The 18,261-nt window shown below is 44.0% G+C and overlaps 1 protein-coding gene across 1 annotated transcript in view; it reads left to right on the top strand.

Moving 5' to 3' along the window:
- Window positions 1-18,261, top strand: part of PCCA (propionyl CoA carboxylase, alpha polypeptide) — a 270,962-nt gene that overhangs the window by 128,660 nt on the left and 124,041 nt on the right. The window contains exons 16-18 of the mRNA XM_012723156.1: window positions 261-329; window positions 1,772-1,847; window positions 15,070-15,180. Of these exons, the coding sequence (XP_012578610.1) occupies window positions 261-329; window positions 1,772-1,847; window positions 15,070-15,180 (256 nt within the window). The remainder of the gene's footprint in view (window positions 1-260; window positions 330-1,771; window positions 1,848-15,069; window positions 15,181-18,261) is intronic.

The raw sequence follows: 18,261 nt of genomic DNA, 5'->3' as shown, positions 1-18,261 counted from the left end.
TGCGGACGTGTTTTCTGGCCATGCGCCCTCCGTTCATGGCGTGGGAGAGACGACGTGTGTCCGCGCTCCGCGTCGCAGCCGATCAGACCAACGAGCGACCACAGTCGTGGGTGGTCTTCCGTGTCCTAGAGACTGACTCGGTGTTTGAGATCGAGATGACGCCCCTGCCCCATGGAGCTTAAACTCGTGGCTAGAAAAATGCTAGAAAAATGCCTGCGTAATATAGTTACTTTCTTTTTTTCTCTTTTTCTTTCTCTCAGGTCCGGGTTGACAGCGGCATCCAACCAGGAAGCGATATTAGCATTTATTATGATCCAATGATTTCAAAAGTTAGTTTAATTTCTTCTTGGTTTCTTTCCGTTTTCTTCTGTCAAGGCAGTGGACACGTTTAATTAGTAATTAGTAAAGTCTGAAATTAAATCAGTAATCATGCACTGATGGGAAATGAACACAGAACAGGTTTTCTCTTAAGAGAGAAGTGTCTTCTTTTTTAAAGATTTAAAAAAATTTATTTATGCAGATAAAAGCTGGGGTACAGGCCAGAAGTGGGGGGTAGGTGAGGGGATTCACCAGAGACAGAGTGGGGAGCAGAACAGGCAGATCTACTGAAGTACACTGCTGAGGGGAGCGGCGGGGAGACAGGAGAGGTCTGCTGCACCATGTGGGTGACCTCCCTGGCCGGGGAGCAAACTCATGCTGCAGTGGCTGGAGACAGCTTCATAGCGCTAAATGAGGCTTTAACCCCTGCGCCACCAGGGAGGCCCCACGAGAGAAATTCCCACATCATGTGGTCTGCAGCACCCCATCCTCCCTAGTGGCGTGTAACCACCCTCCTGTCCCACAGGGGCAACTCGTACCCCAGGGCTCCAGCCCAGCACATGCAGTGGGAATAAACATTGCCTGAGGTGAAAAACCCTATTTCTCAAGTTTGCTTTGTCCCAAGGTCCTTTTTTCTGCAGTGGTAGCGAACAGACCATTTAAAGTATTTTATTTTTTTTCACTTCAGTGTTTACATTAATGTTGTTAAAATGAAGATGAATTTTTTCTTTTAACTAGGAAAATGCTATTTAATTAAAAAAATAAATGCATAAATTATCAGCATTAATGGAGATGGCTCCATTTTTAGAGGAATGAATTTGTTTTCAGAAACATGACCTGTAAATTAATTTTCAACTTGGCTTAGTAATGAAGAGCTCATGCGGTCTACTAAATTCATCACAGACGCATACTGACTAAAAACCAGAAAAATATCTGACGAATAGTTTCGGTTTTTATTACTGGTCTTAGACGACAGATACACTCAGCACATGGAACTGTGACACCTTCCTGGTTTTCCAGAGTAAGAAGCCTCTTCTTCTGTGTGATGTCCTGTGTGCGAGCTCGTGGCCAGGGGCTCAGACCACGCACATCTGGGCGAGAGAAGCCTTTGCCCAGCACTCCCCAGCTGGCTCTGCACGTCCTGTTCCAAATGTCCACATTTTGCCAACTTTCTTTCCCAGCGTGTGCTGCTTGTTTTTGCTGCCTTTTTAAATATCGAGTACTTTTCTGTGATACCTGATGTCAGAGAAGAGTCTGAAATAACTTGATTCCATTTTATATTTACTTAATAGGAATCTTAATACTTTGTATTAAAAAGGAAGCACTGAAATCCAAAGAAGTCTGGGAAATCTGTTATAAATGCTCTAACTTTTGCTAGAATACATTGCTTGACTTAAAGCCTGCCAGACTGCTCTGTACCTCTGCGAATCCTTCTGTGTTCGTTTGCCTTTAGCTGATCACCTATGGCACCGACAGAACTGAAGCACTGAAGAGAATGGAAGCCGCCCTGGATAGCTACGTTATTCGAGGTAAAGACAGACATTCGAGGCGCTGTGACGACACGTGGCACCCATTTCTAGAATACAGTTGAAGATTTACTAAGAACTCCACGAACATTTGCTTGCTGTGTGACTAAATAGAAATCAGAAAAGCTAGAATTAATTAAGCTGACATACTAATAATGAGGAATTGATAGATCAGTTATTTTCTCTAGAAGTCAGATACTTAACATCTTAAAATATCAAGTGACACGGTGATTTATCATCCTTTCTAGGGGAGCATTTATTGCTTTTTGGGTGTGCATTGCATGTAAGTGATTCTTTATTCTGAAGTATTTGACCAGTGCTGTTAGGCAGCAGGTTTGCTGTTACGGGTTTTCTTTTGCTGTTGTTTTGATGCATGAAATGTGGAAATGAATGGAGATACAGAACTAAGAGCTACGTGTGATGACCTTCAGGGTGGAGAGAATAGCTCTTTGCTGCTCCGACCCCGAGTCAGTGGAAGACGGATTCCCAGTAAATGCAGAGCGCACAGGGCGGTGCCATGCCAGTGTGTGCAGCCATGGCCTGGCCAGCAGGGCCCGCTCCACCTAAGTCCTGAAAGCAAAGTTCCCTGACTCCTTTTATGGATAAATTACACGTCACATTTTATTAGCCCCTTTCCATTCGTCATGAAAAGATCTGTTTACTCTAGCCCAGTGTAGTCATCGACCTCAGAATGATTGACTGTAACATCAAATTAGAAGGGTAAAATACCCACCCACTTTGAATTAGCAAGGACTAGTGTGGGTCTAGGAACATTCGAGAGGGAAGAGTGGCTGTGTGCTTTGGCTCCGTCTCATGGCTTTCTAAACTCATGCTGGGGAGGGGAGGGGAGGTGTGGACGGCAGGACGGCAGTGGTGGTGAGGTGTGAGCACAGGCGTACTCTCCCCCCGCACCCCCCCCCCCGGGGGACTTCCGTGCGATTTCAGAAGGTGTGCAGGCGGTGGACAAAGGCCGCTGGTCACGAGGCCTGGCCAGTGGACTGCACCTTGTGTGCGAGTTAGAAAGCGTGCTGCGTCCTCTGGGTCTGCCTGGCCCTGAGACGGGGCGAGCCGGTCCGCAGTGAGCTCCTTGCTCTGCCCCTGTGACCCACCGCCTTTGCCGGCGGGCAGGCCTTGCAGCTGGACAGCAGGACCTAGCACGATTCAGTGCTCGCTCTTTGACCTTTCCCTGCTCCTTTCTGGCCGTTGACAGATCTGTGCAGTCTCACTTTTCCTCGGGTTTCCTCGTCCAGCTTTTCTCGCGTTAGGCCAGGAGTTTGTACCTGCCTTTTCATTTACTCTCTCCCTCTTTTCTTCCCATTTCTTAACGAGCAAGTGGCAGTGATCGTGTCCGATCCGAGCGGCTAGTGAGTTACCTCTGTCACTGAAAAAGGAAGCCACCAAGCTGTCAAGGGGCTAGATGGCATATAAAATCAGTAGCACTGATATCCAGAACAGCCACAGATTTGAAAAATTTCCTTTACTTTTTTCTTTTTAGTTGACACTCTAGTTCCTGTTTCATCTTATTGTGGAGTAGTTACTACTTTTTAAAACCCCGCTAAGTTCCTCAAGTACCAGGCACACATTTTCTCTATCCGTTGGTTGAGGAGGCCTCGAGGGGTCTGTTTTCCTGCAGAAGTAATCTCACCCCTGTTACTTAGTGCGAGTCTGGGCACACGCCGAACACAGGTGTGTTTGTCTCTGCATGATTAATGCCACAAACCAGCATAAACGAGGTGCTTCAGACGATTGTTTCGGGGGCCTCTAAAAGATGCTAAGAGTTTTCTGTAGCTTTTTCTCCTCTTGTTCTCTCCCCATATTTGTATTTTTTATTGTGGTTGTTGAATTATTTGATTTTGCTTCACCAGATTTCACTTTCACGAGCCTGAATACAAATTCTTGAATTTGAGAGACTTTGTCTGAGAAGAATATTTTACCAATTATTAAATTTTGATAGAGCAGAAGGCGGCGATATGGGACATTGTCTAAGTAATGGGTCAGGACTGGCCTTGACTGAAAGTCATGAAAGTCATCCTTCCGCGTGGTGGGGCTGGGAAGGGAATGTTCTTTCATACTTCAGAATACACCTTCATGCTTTGTCCTGAAAGGAGCTTGTTTTCCACATACTCCATCTTCTATACAGGTTGAATACTTAGTACCTTTTTCAGTTAAGTGGCTGGAACACCAAGTAGACTTGTCATTATTCTCCTAACTTTGTAGGAATCATGGATACAAACATAATGTTTTTTCTTGTGCAGATAGAATTTTGTGCAGATTGAAATTGCTGCCTTTAATCACTGATAAAATAGAAATGTTAGACAGGCCTCACACCTTGTCCTGACACCATTCAGGCACTGTGTTTTTATCAAGCTACAGTCCTGACCCACTACTTGGTTTTCATCAAATTCCACATTTAAAAGATGGAGTGCTGTCTTTCTTTGCCTAGAGGTGCCGGCGAGGAGTAGTTGCGTTCAGGTGGATGGAGGGCTGGCGCCAGGCGGGTCGTGGAATCCAGGGCTTAGTTCCGTCTCCTTATCTTCTTCTCTCATTCCAATTATAACGCTACCTCCTAAGTCATAAATCACCATCAGTCTTCAGTGTGTGAAATTTAGTGAACCATATGTAAAACTATTGAATGCCCATATCGAATCATCCTCGGTCCTGTGTGTGGGGCTGTATGCTTTCTGCTGCTTCTCCAAAGCATTGACCGTGACTGTAATTAAGGAATTAGTTGTGTTTAATTGCTCAATGTTGGCTTCGCCCATAAGGACGTCAGGTTCACCAGGGTCACGATGGTGTTTATCTTGTTTAATTGTGTATTACTGGTGCTCAGCCTCTCACATGGGAGGTGATTAATATTAATATTTCTTGACTGGATGAATAGGAATAAGTGACACTGTCCCCATTTCAAGAAGCTTCTACTGTTCTTGGTATGGAGAATGCTTAAAGGTAACTTGGTGGAAATTCACAGGTGCTGAGATCATGCTGGGGGTAGTACCTTCCTCGCTCACCTCTCCCCTCCACTCCTACGTCAGGGCGCGATCCTGGGTGACTCTTCAAAGTCCCTCACACTGTGCTTCCTTCAGATGAGTCCACAGGGCGGCTGTGTGTGTTAGCAGGCTGGTGACTTAGTGGGGGAGACATAAGGGCCTGGTAGATACTCAGGCCTCTTAGAGTTGGGATTTGCTGTTTTCTTTTCCAAAAATAATCCGGCCTTCGGTGTTAAAATAAAAGCACATGTTCTTGGACCTAACTCTTCAGTGTTCAGGAATCTGCCCTACAGACTTAAAAGATGGCATCGTGAGATGTCACCAGGACATTTATGCTTTTATGACCAGCTGTACTGCCCACAAAATGGAGGGATGGGAACTGCGCGTCTTCACCGCAAGGCCCTGCGCAGGGGGCTCACAGGCCTGTCCCCGTGCGCCTGGCCGAAGTAGACAAGTAACTTGCAGATGACTCTGTGGTGCAGTCTCAGACTGGATAAACTGTCTTCCTGGCTGAAAATACTTTTTGTTATGGCTGGATGAGCACAGATAGGGAAGTGGCACATACACAAATTACTCGATAAACGCGAGTCTGGATTACGTGGGTCCACTTAGGCGTGGATGCTTCTTGATATGTAGAAAAATTACATTGTAGTCATATTACTGTAGCTTTGTTTTCAGTGGGTGAATCATTATACCTGGAGTAGATAGGAATTTCTTTTTCACATTAGCTTTTCATTTTTGATACCTGGTGTTAGTAATCTATATAGCATTACAGTTTTTGCTTCCTATAAGGCAGAGTTGATGGAGGTGTGATAGGTGATTCATCTTGAAACAGATGTAGCTTACTTACGGTCCCCATAACTACAGTACAGCACTGGAAATATATATTCTCTGGTGGTTTTCTGGACACTTCCTCTTCTCTAGCTTTGCTTTAGGAATCTCGTGCATAATACATATAACTTGTGAAATATGTGTTAGTTATTATTTTTCTGTTAAAAATAGGCTATTAGAAGTTAAGGTTTTTGGCAGCTAAATGTTATACACAGACTTTTACTCCACGGGGGTGGGGGGGCACCCCCACCCATGTATTGTTCTAGCTAGGGTCAACTGCATGTATTGTTTACCTCAAAAGCTTTATCAGAGAGGACTTTTGTGTGTGTTTGCATGGTCTGGTCCTTTTATTTTAGGTATTTCCAGACATAGGGAAATGTTGAATGAATAATAAATTACACACCTGTATACTCTTGACTTGTATTTTTAAACTTCTCTACACTTGGTTTCCCCTTTCTTCCTTTCCTTGACTTCCTCCTCTTCCTCACTCTTTCTCCTTTTTCCCTCTGTTTTTTTTATTGAACTGTTGGAAAGAAAGTTATGGCCATCACCACACACCACTCCTAAGTAGTCCAGCCTGCACCTGAGGGGTGAGGTGTGTTCTAGAACACGATACCATTACCACATCACAGAAATTAACAGTAGTCTCATCTCATCTCACTTACTGTCCATATTCATACCCCACCCCCTTGTCCTCCCGAGTGTCCTCTCTGTGTTTTAAACCTCTCTGCCTCTCATCAGAGTCTGCGTGTGATTTGTGGCTGTGTCTTTTTTGTTACCCTGCCCTCTTTGTATTTTGGATCATTAACTCTGTAGACAAGTTTGGGGCAGTTGACTTAGCGGATGTCTCACACTATAGATGGGGCAGTGTCAACGCTGGTCCATAAGGGACTAGAAAAAGGGTTCTGAATTGGTGATTTTCAACATGGTGCTTTTCATGAAGGTGATTGGTTCTGGGGTGCTGCTGTGGAGCTGGGGGCTGAAGTCAGAGACTAGATTATCCGAAATGAGATTCTGAGAACTGAGCAGTGAGTGTTTTGCTTGGTTCCTCTCCATGGGTGACATGGGTGAGGATCACACCATGAATCAAGGGACATACATTTTTAGTGACCATTGGGTTGTGGTCAGAATGGTGATAGATGACGGGATTGGAGGAGATTTGAAACCAGGTAGAATAAATCTCAAGGAAGCAGAAGTTTCTCCAAAGATTAGAAGCTAGAATGCTATGGAAGGGCTTGCACGGAGGTATGTGAGGATTGCTAGATCAGTGAGGTTCTTGAGGGTTTCAGGTGAGGCTGTGAGTGGAGTGTCGCAAACCTGTGGTAGACCTGACCAGTCACGGAACAGCAGCCTTGAAGATACGGTGGGATGCCCTGGGAAGGAGGCAACAAGTGGGAGCTGATGGTGGTTGGCTTTTCTGATGTCCTGTGGGTGAAGGAGGCCTAGAGGAACTTATACTTTAGGTGAGGGATAGAAAGTTCCTGAAGTTCCCTGTAGGAAGGTGAGCTTCCTGCCTCAGAATAGTCATCTCCAAAGCATTGGGAGGTGGCTGCATTTGTACATTTCATCTGAAGAACTTGACTCAGCTGACCTTCCTTTGGCCCTGCTGTCTCAGGTCACACTCTTGATAGTGAGGTCTGTATGGTCGCCTCCTGAGTTGGATTCTCTCTAAATACTCTTTCTGGTCCCATTGCCCCTTCAGTAGGAACAGAATAAATGTTTGAAGTACAAAGGCAGTGATCACTTCCCTGCCTACAACCTTTCATGGCTTCCACTAGCTCACCACAGGCACTGTGTGGCTCTTCTTGGTACCACATCTTCTCTCCTATTTTTTTCCTGCTGTTTTGTTGTTTTCATTTCTTGGGACTCCCCATCCTAGCCCCACCTGAGCGTCTTCACTGCCGGACTATAGTGTAAGCAGTTGTACCAAAGAGAATCAAACGTGCAGTGATTTAAGAGGTAGACAGTTGAGTTCCCTTCCATGGAACAGTCCAGAAGGGAAGTTGTTGAGGGCTAGCAGAGTGACTCTTGCATTCACAGCAGGTGTTTTTACTTTGGGGCCCTCAAGTGGCTTTTTCATGCCCATTGTCAAGCCCCAGCAGAGAGGTGGCCAGAGCAAGGGAGTCAGTATCCTCAGGCAAAAGACAAAATATATTTAAACAAACGTTAAATTGTAGTTAGTAGACCTGTTTTGCCTAGTTTATGGGTTAATATTTCTTCCAGCTCCTGGAGGAAATCCATATATTGAGGATAAGTGCCAAGTTCCACTAGCACACAGGAGTCACAGATGTGAGTGGGACCAGATAAGGCAGAAGGAGCCCTGTGGTGTTGAACTGAATTGGGGGTACCAGTGGGAACTCAGGGTTTTAGTATAGCTCGATCAGTAGCTGTGTAAGTATGTGACGTGCCCTTTGTGTGTGTGTTTGTGGCTGTTGCGTGGTTCATGTTCATACATGACGCATGTTCTCTAGCTCTAGCTTCCTCCACTGTGCTCGGGGGCCAGGCCATGCTTCGCTACGGGGGCTGCTCTGTGCCCATTGACAGTCGATCTCCTCCCTGGGTGGGGGTGGCCCTGACTGAGGACCACTGCCTGTGGGGAGGCCACTGAAACTTCAACACCCACAAGTTGGGACACGCAGAGCACCCGGCTCGGCGTCCATTCTCTCACCCATGGAACTGGCACTCCTTGGTCTCGTGGCAGATTTCGGGAAGAGCATCGCAGGAACCGGAAACATGGTGTGTAGGAAAGTGAGCAAGTGCTCAGAAAATGACGGACGCTGGCTTAGGAGCCGGGTCTGTCGGGCTCTCCCTGGCCAAATCTGGGAAAAGCCTTAGCAGCAAAGTAAGTCAAGCCACAGAGGTTAAAACCTGTGGAATGAAGTTGGAGTCCACGAGTTCAGACTGATACGCATACTGATAGAAGCAGATAAACGGAGTGGGCGATACAGCTCTTCCTTCTGGTGGACTTTAATACTAGTGAATGTAGAAAAACTACCATCAATGGCTATGAAACGAGTGGGTGAAACGTGGCGAGAAGTAGGTATTTGCAGAGTGTCATGATCTCTCCCCAGGAGATACAGATAAGTCGCTACGGGAAAAGCAGGACTCTGCAGTGAGGCCCGCAGTTCACCCCAGTGGGAAAATCATCATCACGCTTTTGGGCGGGTCTGCGGAAAAGTGTGCCCCGTTCCAGGATATCCGTGCCCAAAGGGTGTGCACTGAATGTCACCTCGAGGAAACACAAACAAACCGAATTGAAAGCCTGCACAAAAGAATGGCTCTTACTCTTCAAACACGGCAAGGTCAAGAAACACAAAGGAAAGTGGAAGGACTTACCTAGAGCACAGAAACTGGAGTCAGGCAGCGGCAGGCTGCCCAGGAAGCTGCTTCCTTTTGTGGCAAAGGTCACGCAGCGGGGAGAGGATGGAATTTGAATAAATTCTAGGTGCTCGGTATTCATTTTCAGACCTGGTTGCTGTCCTGTGATTGCATCAGAGGCTTACTTCGGTGTTAGGACATGCAAACTGTTTAGAGCATTTTGTTGAAATATGTAAAAATTGTGTATGCAGAGAGAAAAGAAGCCGATAAAACAAACGAGGGAAGATATTACCAATTGGAGAATCTGGATAAAGATAGTAGTCTTTGGTACTATTTTTGTGACTTTTTCTTTAACTCTGAAATTATTCCAAAAAGCTTTTGAAAGTAGGCAAGGAGAAACATCTGGGCCCCCATCCCCCTCATGTCAACATGTAAGGAATAAAAATATGCATTTATGACTTCTGTTGTCCATCTGGACAATTCTAATGGACAGAGGGTTTAAAACTTGTTTTTACAATGATCAGTAAGCTTCCTTGTTTGTCTTGTTTGACAGCTTCTTGTCCAAGTCAAGACCCCCACCCCCCACCCACCCCCTACACCCCGCAGGAGTTTTGATTTAAAGAAACTTTACAGTGAAATGTCATTTGCTTAATTTCTGAGTCCCCGTACGTCAGTGGGCTGTGGCCTCTGTTTGATCTTGGCGTGTGCGCTGCTAGTGTCTGCTGGCTGTTTGGGGAGCAGCAGGTAGTTGGAGAAAGCTGCTCCTGGGGTCCCCTCTCCCGTGGCCGGCTCCTCGTTTCCCACACAGGCCTCGTCAACTTCGGCATATGTCACCGTCTATTCCCAGTCTAATCTGGGGGTCCTCTCTTTACGTGTGTGTGTGACAGTAATGTCATTGAAGTTACAAACTAAGCCTCACAGACTCGTTACTTTTCTTAGCCACTGATGGTTTTCAACAGGGCTCAGTTTAAACTGCTTTGTCTTTCCTGGGACATGGGATATTCCAGATGACAACTTACAAGTATATAGAACGTCTTTGCGCAGTTGAGGGTTTTTCCCGCTTATTTGAGCTTTTGTACTTTGAGGTATAAAACAATTTTCCATTCTCCTGTTTGGCTAAATTAATCGGTAGCCTTTGGGAGCAGCTGTGTGGCTTGTCTGCCTTTAGCTGTTAGTCCCCCTCACTGGCCTTAGAAAACTGATCCTGAGATTTGATTTTGCGTAGTAATGTGTGATACTTTATTCGGCGACGATTAAAAAGAAATACTTTGATTTTTTCCTGCAATAGTCTTTAGCAAGAAAGATACCGAGGTTTTCATGATCTACATGCTAGTCAAGTGACAGGAATTTCTAATTTCTGCTTTCAAGTAGAAAGGTTTTTAACAGTTCATGCTTTATTTGTGTACGTGAATGGTTCTGTTCTTTATATCCAAAGATGAAACTTCATATTTGCTGATAATTCTTTTTGAATGTCATTTTCTTTTTTTTGAAGATTTGTTTGTTTGTGCATACAGAACTGGGATACAGGCCAGAGGTGCAGGGGTGGTAAGAGGATTCACCAGAGACAGGGTGGGGAGCAGAACAGGCAGATTGATTGAAATACACTGCTGAGGGGAGTGGCGGGGAGACAGGAGAGGTCTGTGCTGGGGATAGAACTCGTGCTGCAGTGGCTGCGGCTAGCTGTGCTTTAAACCTGTTGCGTCACCAGGGAGGGCCCTGAATGACATTTCCTAACATCACACCTCTTCTTGAACTTTGAATATGAAAAAAATACACCACATTCACCCTGTAAAACTGCATAAATTTTAATTTTGGGGGTTTGTCATTTGTCACACATTGATCTTTGGGCATCAGAAAATAACCTTATTTTTGTCCAAATTATCAGGTATTTCTGTGTCAATCAGCTCTTTTGGCCTTGGTCACACCGAGACAAGTTTTACATGAGGAATCGGCTGTAGTAGGTGAGCCAGGGCTGAATACAGATTCAGGTAGAGGAAGTGAGCGGTATTGATTTATCTGGAGGTGGGAAGCAGAGAAATCCTGACAGATTGCCTTTCTAGAAAGCCATTTACTCCTTCTGCAGAAAGGTATAAACAGAAACATTCTCAATTTTAAAATCTGGGCCGTTTTATTGAAGTGGCGTTGGTGGCAACACTGTGACCCAGGGCTGTGAGCACACAGTGCGTCACCACACTGCGCCCTCCACCTGCGCCCCGCGATCCTCCACCCCAGCCCCCTCGCTGTGCACTGACCGCTGTCGGGGTTTGTCCCTTTTTTGGGAAATAAAACTGCAGTTGCACTTGTGTATTCTAACTTTCCTGCTTTCCCATCGCTCCAGTAGTAGGATCTAGTTTTTCCAAAACTTCAGCCAGGCTACACGAATCACTTACACGTGGCTGGCTTGGCTTGTGCCTGCGCCCCGTGCGTGGCCTTCTCCCTGTCCGTAATCTGGTGTGCCCTGGTCACCGCCGGCTCCAGTGAGCGCCCTTCACCTGTCCGCGTGCCGTCTCCCGGTCTAGGCAGACCTTGCCCGCGTGAGTCCAACTTTCCCCTCAGCCTGCGCTTTCCTGCGAGTGCTGCTTTCCCGTAGGCTGCAGAAACAGAAAGTGAGTGCTGCCCTTGACTCATCTCCTGCCTCCCCTACCCCCCCTCGCCCCCCCACAGGTACCTACCCTGTCTGCCTGCAGAGTCTCTCCCCAGTCGGCCACTTTTCTCCTGCCCTGAGCCCTTTTCCCTCCCCCAGACCTTTCCCCAAGGCAGCCTGGATGCTTCCTGGGATACACAGATCTGATTCCCTCAAGGTCAGGGAAATGCGGGCCTGTGCACCGTTCGTGCACCCCGTTCTCGCCATTGCCCACCCCTCACGGCTGTGCCCTTCGGTCTTGGGCGCAGGGACCGTGGCAGCTGCTCCCTTCTGGCAGCAGCGCGAGCAAGGGAAGCTGCTCCACGCCCCTCTGCTGTCCTCCCGTCTCTATTTTTTCCCAGCCTGGAAAATTGGTGAGTCACGGTCCTTCCCATTTCCTGCAACACCACGTCTGTCATTTCCTCGGCACACAAATCTCTGACGAGCCAGGCCCCCTTTTCTTCTTTAAAAGTGCTTTTGGTTTTAGTTTTTCCTTTTTACTGCCTGGCCTCTTTCAAAGAGTCTCCTGTTTTGAATTCTCGCCTCCCTAGTTTGTCTAACTCCGTCGCCTGTTGTCTTCAGTTGCTCTTTGTTTGTATCCGTCCAGATACCACCGAAGCTACAGGGAGAGGCCACAGCGTCGCAGTGGCTGGCGGGGTGTATCGGGCTCTTTGTCAGTAGCTTGTGGTAATGGCATCTCTCTTGGAGGTGAGCTCCGAAAGGTGGTTTCAGGCCATGGTCCATACGTGTGTCTCCTTTCACGGAATATCTGTGTAGATGAAGGAGTGGCATTCCTGTTTGAACCTGGAGACTTTCACTAAAGGTTTTGAGGGAGTTTGTCTAGGTTGACAATTAAATTGACTTTCATCAAACTTGAGGCACATGGTAGCATTTGAATCAGGAGCAGGCGTGCTGCGAACTCAGTATGTGTAGTATAAAGTCACGCAGAGAGAGGTGCCTAGAAAGGTGGATTGAGCTGTTGGCGTTGGGCAGCTTAGAACGGGAATGATATGGAAGAGATAAGCCCTTTTTTGCCATGTGCTGCATGCAGGGCAGCCTGTTACAAAGTTTCCAGAGACAGCGTAGACCACAGACATGCATGTAGACCACAGACATGCATGTAGACCACAGACATGCATTTCTACAGGCACTTTGGCTGGCCCACGGTGACGGGAGCCCTACGAGAGGGAAAGAGACATCAGTTCTCTCGCTCTGGTGAGGGAGGCCAGAGTTGGTGCCTCAGTTTAACTTTCAGAACCTGGCTTGTCGTGTCTAGCTCTGTCCTAGCAGACAGGAAAATGGAGCCTGTGTTTGTTCCACAAACACTGTTGCTGCTAAAAGGAAAAAATAGGCCTGAGAAGAAGCCAGCCGTCTCTCACAATATACGTCTTCATTAAAAAGTTTTTTCACATATATTACTGTTGTGATTTGTAGCATGCTCATCTTTAGATAAACTATTCAGTCACTCTGATCACAATTTTCTTGTTTTTGAGTCTTTTTTTTCCATGTCATTTTCTTAGTCTCTACTGGTTCCTGAATTAGGAACTGTCCTGTCTTAATTGGTACACGGGTAGCAGATGTACAATAAATGTTGATGCAGCTTAATCTGGTCAGTGTGTCAACACCGCTAAAACTTCATTGCAAATGAACAACACCCCTTTGTGGTAAAGGCCGAAAGGAAGTACCTCAGACAGTGTGACGTGACTTCCTGTCACAGCCGCTGCATTCTCTCGTTGTGGCATGCAGCCCATATGTTGGAAACAACACTGTGTAGACTCTGCTGTGTCCAGTAAAACTTTGTTTACCAAAATAGGTGGTGGGCTGGATAAGGCCTGTGAGCCAGTTTTCCAACCTTTCCTCAAGGATAATACGCCCTCTAGATAGAAGTAGGTGTGTAGGTTTGTGGTGTAACATTCTGATGGAATATAAAACTATGCGTTAGGTATGTTACAAGGGAGACTTAGGGTGAAGTACAACTTCTGTTGTTTATTAATTAGATACTGTCTTTTGTCCTTTGTTCTCATATAGAAAGGTAATACTGATCATGTCAATAACCACCTTTATGAGTGCCTGACATTGCCTCTAGCATCCTATTTGTACCCTATGGCAAGCATACAAAATAGATTCTGTTATTATCACCATTTTACAAACAGGAAACTAACGTTAGTAGGTTAAATAGTCAAGGGAAGAGATGTACCTGGCACTTGATTCTGAGTGGCTGTAAGACTCGTCTAGCAAGACCAGAGCAGGTTTGGATAGGTAGCTTTATAACAGATTTGAAGCATGCAGAAGACAGCTAGAGAGATGGGAAGAAATTAGCAGCTTCTCTGTTTACTCCCCTTGAGCCCCATTGTACTTCAGTCTCCTTGTTCTCATGGAAGCCTCATCTCCATCCTGATTTCCCTGTATTTGCAAGGACAAACCAAATTTTGTTTATTCATAATTTACTTGGTGATAGACATAGGGTTTGTTTTCAGTTTTTGACTACGGCAAAACCATAACCTTTCTATATAAGTGTTTATATAGGCACACATTTTTATTTAACTTGGGTGAATACATAGTATTTATGTTTAACTTTCTGAGAACTGCCCAACTGTGGAAAGTGTTTGTGCCAGTTAAGTCCTATTACAATGTGTGAAAATTCCATTCATTCCATGTCCTCACTAGCTCTTGGCATTATCCTCTTTTTAACCTTTAGCCACTTAAATTGGCATTGGGGTGGGGGGTGGGGGGTGGGAGATGTCTCATTTACTTCTTTGGTAATAATGATGCTCAACGTTATTTCCTATTTGTTGATCATTTGAATGTCTTCTTTTGTATAAAGTTAGATCAAATTGATTGTTATTAATTGTGTTATAGGTATCTTGATTATGTTCTAGTTGCAGGTTCTTTGTTTGATATGAGTTGCAAATAAATCCTCAAAGTCTGTGACTTGTCATTTCATTTTCTTCACCATATTCTTTGAAGAGGAGACTTAGAAGTTTTGATGAAGTACATAATCGGTTAATACTCTTTTTATAATTCCTAGTCTTTGTGTTTTAAAAATCTGTCGCTTGCCTCAAAGCATCAGGATCCCCTCCCTCATTTTATCTCTTAAGTCTTAAAGTTTTACATTTACATTTGTGATGCAGTTTGAGTTAATTTTTGTGTATATTGTATATTAGGGTTGAGGTTCATTTTCTTTTGCCCCCAATGGGTAGTTAACTGTTCCAAGTACCACCAATTGAAAAGACCCATTGAGTTGGCTTGTTGGCTTAGCAGTCACTCACTTCTTAAGTTTACATTTAGTGTCTTATTATTTCAAATTCAGATTTTTTTTTGTTATCACTTGAACTTGAAGATATAAGCAATCTTGTGTGATTCTTGCTAGATCACAGGACATTGATAACTTTATCCAGATAAGAAGAATTAGGTTTATAACTTATTCACTATTCTCCTATTCACCCTTGGTATCTTTTATTTTTAGGTGTTACACATAATATTTCTTTACTTCGAGAGGTAATAATCAACTCACGCTTTGTGAAAGGAGACATCAACACTAAATTCCTCGCTGATGTGTATCCTGAAGGCTTTAAAGGTTTGTATGGTTTGCACCTCTTAGTGTATTAAAGTTGGGATTTTTATACTACAGTGTGTGATTGTTTTTGACTTTAAAATTAAGGCCTTTGGCTTATGTTTTACTTGATTTACTGACATATAGAGTGCCCAAGACTGTTGATGTGCACGATTGTTTGTGTTTACGAGTGACTAGTGAGTGTGTACTGTCTGTTGTATGTTGAGTGAAGAGTTCAACTCTGTTTGTCGTGTGGGTCCAGTTTTGAAGCAGAACGAGTAGGCAGAGCAGTAGCCTGTCTGATTTTCTACTTTTTGGAAGTTAATTCAGATTCGTACTTCATGCTGGTGTGAGTATATGCAGGAGCTCTTCTTCAGTGATTAAAACTAGATCTTTGTGAAAATTAGTACTGAAAATTTCAGAATACCAGATGTTATTCCTATTAGTGAAAATGAAGATGCCTAAGAAGATAATGGTTTTTATTCTGATAAATGGAATTTTGAATAAAATAATGAGTGGAATGTGAAAGTTAGCACTGCAGAGTTATTAGTGAGTGTTTCCAGATAATAGAAAATTTGCTCACCAAGTGGGAGAGAAGACCCTTTAGTGAGCATTGGAAATATGGTCAACATGTAACATTAAGAAACTGACAGGACTTACTGGAGCCTTAATGAGAATGTTATCTAGGGAAAGCTAATAATCTCCATATTTCTAACAAGCTTGGAGATACAGGAAGATTAGGTATTTTCACACAAATTTCAAGTGTTCGTTATAGCCCTGTAAGAGTGTATCAGTGTATAAGTGATTCAGTCACATTGTAGCTGTGCATCATTTCAGGCCCTTTATATAGTTGAGCCATCGAAATATCTACAGAGTAATTTCCTATGTTAGAATTTTCTATACAGAGTTCTCGTGAAACTAACCAGAGATTACAGATTTGATTGTTCTTTCAAAGCTTACTTTGGGGATTTATCGCTAATATCAAAGGAAATGAAGATGGCTTTTTATTTGGGAACTTAAAACAAACAAACAAAATGCACCAGCAGTTTCTTTTTCCTGAATTTTGATTTTTTGAAGACATAAAACAACCTTAACATGATTGTAGTTTTATACTTCTGTGTTATTCCATTCATACTGGTGGTTTCATGAAGACACGTTGGTGCCTTTCATTGTTTCCCTGGCAACTGAAACATAATAGACTCGAAGTAAACAGTGTTTAATTAATAAAAAGAATCTTGCCATAGTATCGACAAGAAGGGACTACTTTGTGCATTTTTAATTAACTGTACAGGAATCCAGATGACCAATTCCTCTACCTTGTTCCTAACCTGTGGCCTCTTAATGCTTTCATAGTGTTTAATTAAAAGTTTTAGTAAGTTGTGAAGTGGACTCAGGATTTCCAAATGCTTTCATGTCTGCCTGACTAATGTATCTGTGAAGAGGACAGGGCACCAGCCAGTCAGCAGAGACAACAGGTAGCAGCTTCAGGGAACCTTTAAGACAGCCGTTCCGTGTTCCTGCCCAGACACGCACGTCTCCTCGCATTTCCGCGTGTCCGTGGCTGGCTCTTGCATTTGTGCTGTTGCGGCCCATTACCATGGAGGAGAAAGGGGGCCATGTAGTATCCCATCAGAATTGATTTCCATGTGCGTACATTTAGCAGCAAGAGAGACTGTTTCAATGGAAGGTGTCCCCTTAGTTCCCTAAGTTCTCAGGAGAACTTAGAAATTTACTTCGAATCTAGTATTAGAGCTTTATGTGACAAATTTAATACGTTACATTCCTTTTTTGGAAGGGAATGTTCAGTGTGGACTCCGATTCTGTTTTTCATGCTTATGAAAGATAGGAATACAACTCTTAAAATTGTTGTAAGTGGGTAGAAAGACCATTAGCAATTATTTAACCTTAACCTTCATTTTACGTGTCAGGACACCAGAGACCAGAGAAATTGATGAATCTAAACGACCGATAGTATTATAAAGCCAGGAACGGAACTTGGACTTTTCAACCTCAGTTGCAGTATCCTTCACTTGTGCCAGGATTCACATTCGTAAAATCAGGCTTTTCCAGAGTATGATGTATGTTATCTGCAAGGACTTTAAAAATACCCATAAGCCTTATTTTTGGAAAAGGCAAACATCCAGAGACTGTTGTAATCTTCCATATGTAATTTAAAGACCATAAACGCATTATGGTTCTGCATCCTAGCAATTTTAGACGTTAGGAAAAATGTTTAAAGCGTGAAAAAAAAAAAAAGCACTCCTTGTCATCCCAGTGCCACCTCTTATTTTAGCCCCCATTCTCTTCTTGCCTGTTCTCTGAGAGGCCACTGTCTGCTGTTCTTCACGTTGCTCCTCCTTCCCGTTTTCTCCAGAGCACGTCTTAGCTATATTAAACTATATTATCTTCGGTGGTTTGATACATGTGCCTGAGAGAGACAGCAGGAAGTGGCAACTGAAGCTACTCCAGGATCTTCTCCATATGTTTGAGGCGGGGTCATTTCGCCCCTTTGGGGTTACCCATCTGCTTCCCATCTGTCCAGCTACCCTAGCACTATTCATAGGCAAGTGCCTGGGATTTTGTTTTTTGTCTTTTTTTTTTTTACACATGTTAAATTTTTCTATGATATATGTTTATTATTCTAAATTTATTTGTAGACTAAGACAGTGTTAGTAAAGGTTCTTAGAATGAACTTTGAAATATGTCTAAAATTTAAAAATAGGAGATGCAGGGTTTGTTCTTCATATTAATTTATTAAATTCTCCTGTTGAAGAGCTATATACATGCTTCCTGAAAGATAAAGGGGAAAACGGGGAAGAAGGCACTTTGATTCTAAAGGGAACATGAGGAGAAGGTATTTTAAGAGCTATCATTTCAGTTGGCCTGTAATGATCAATGAATAGTTTGGGCCCAAACTACCAGCCCCTAAAAAAAAGAAATGATCAGGCCGATCTTTGTCCTCTGATAAGCAGCAGTCATTCTAGTTTTTCAACAAATAATTGATGTAGGTTCTAGAAGAGACCCAAAGACAGAAAAGGAGCTGCATTACTGAGCAGAGCAAATAAGTGCTGAGTGAAGATGTGAAGCATTTGAGAAGAGAGGGAA

Source organism: Condylura cristata, unplaced genomic scaffold (genome assembly GCF_000260355.1).
Source record: "Condylura cristata isolate star-nosed mole 26May11 unplaced genomic scaffold, ConCri1.0 scaffold00010, whole genome shotgun sequence".
Taxonomy (NCBI): Eukaryota; Metazoa; Chordata; class Mammalia; order Eulipotyphla; family Talpidae; genus Condylura; species Condylura cristata.
Note: the sequence above shows the minus strand (reverse complement) of the source record. Positions and strands in the feature narration are given on the sequence as shown.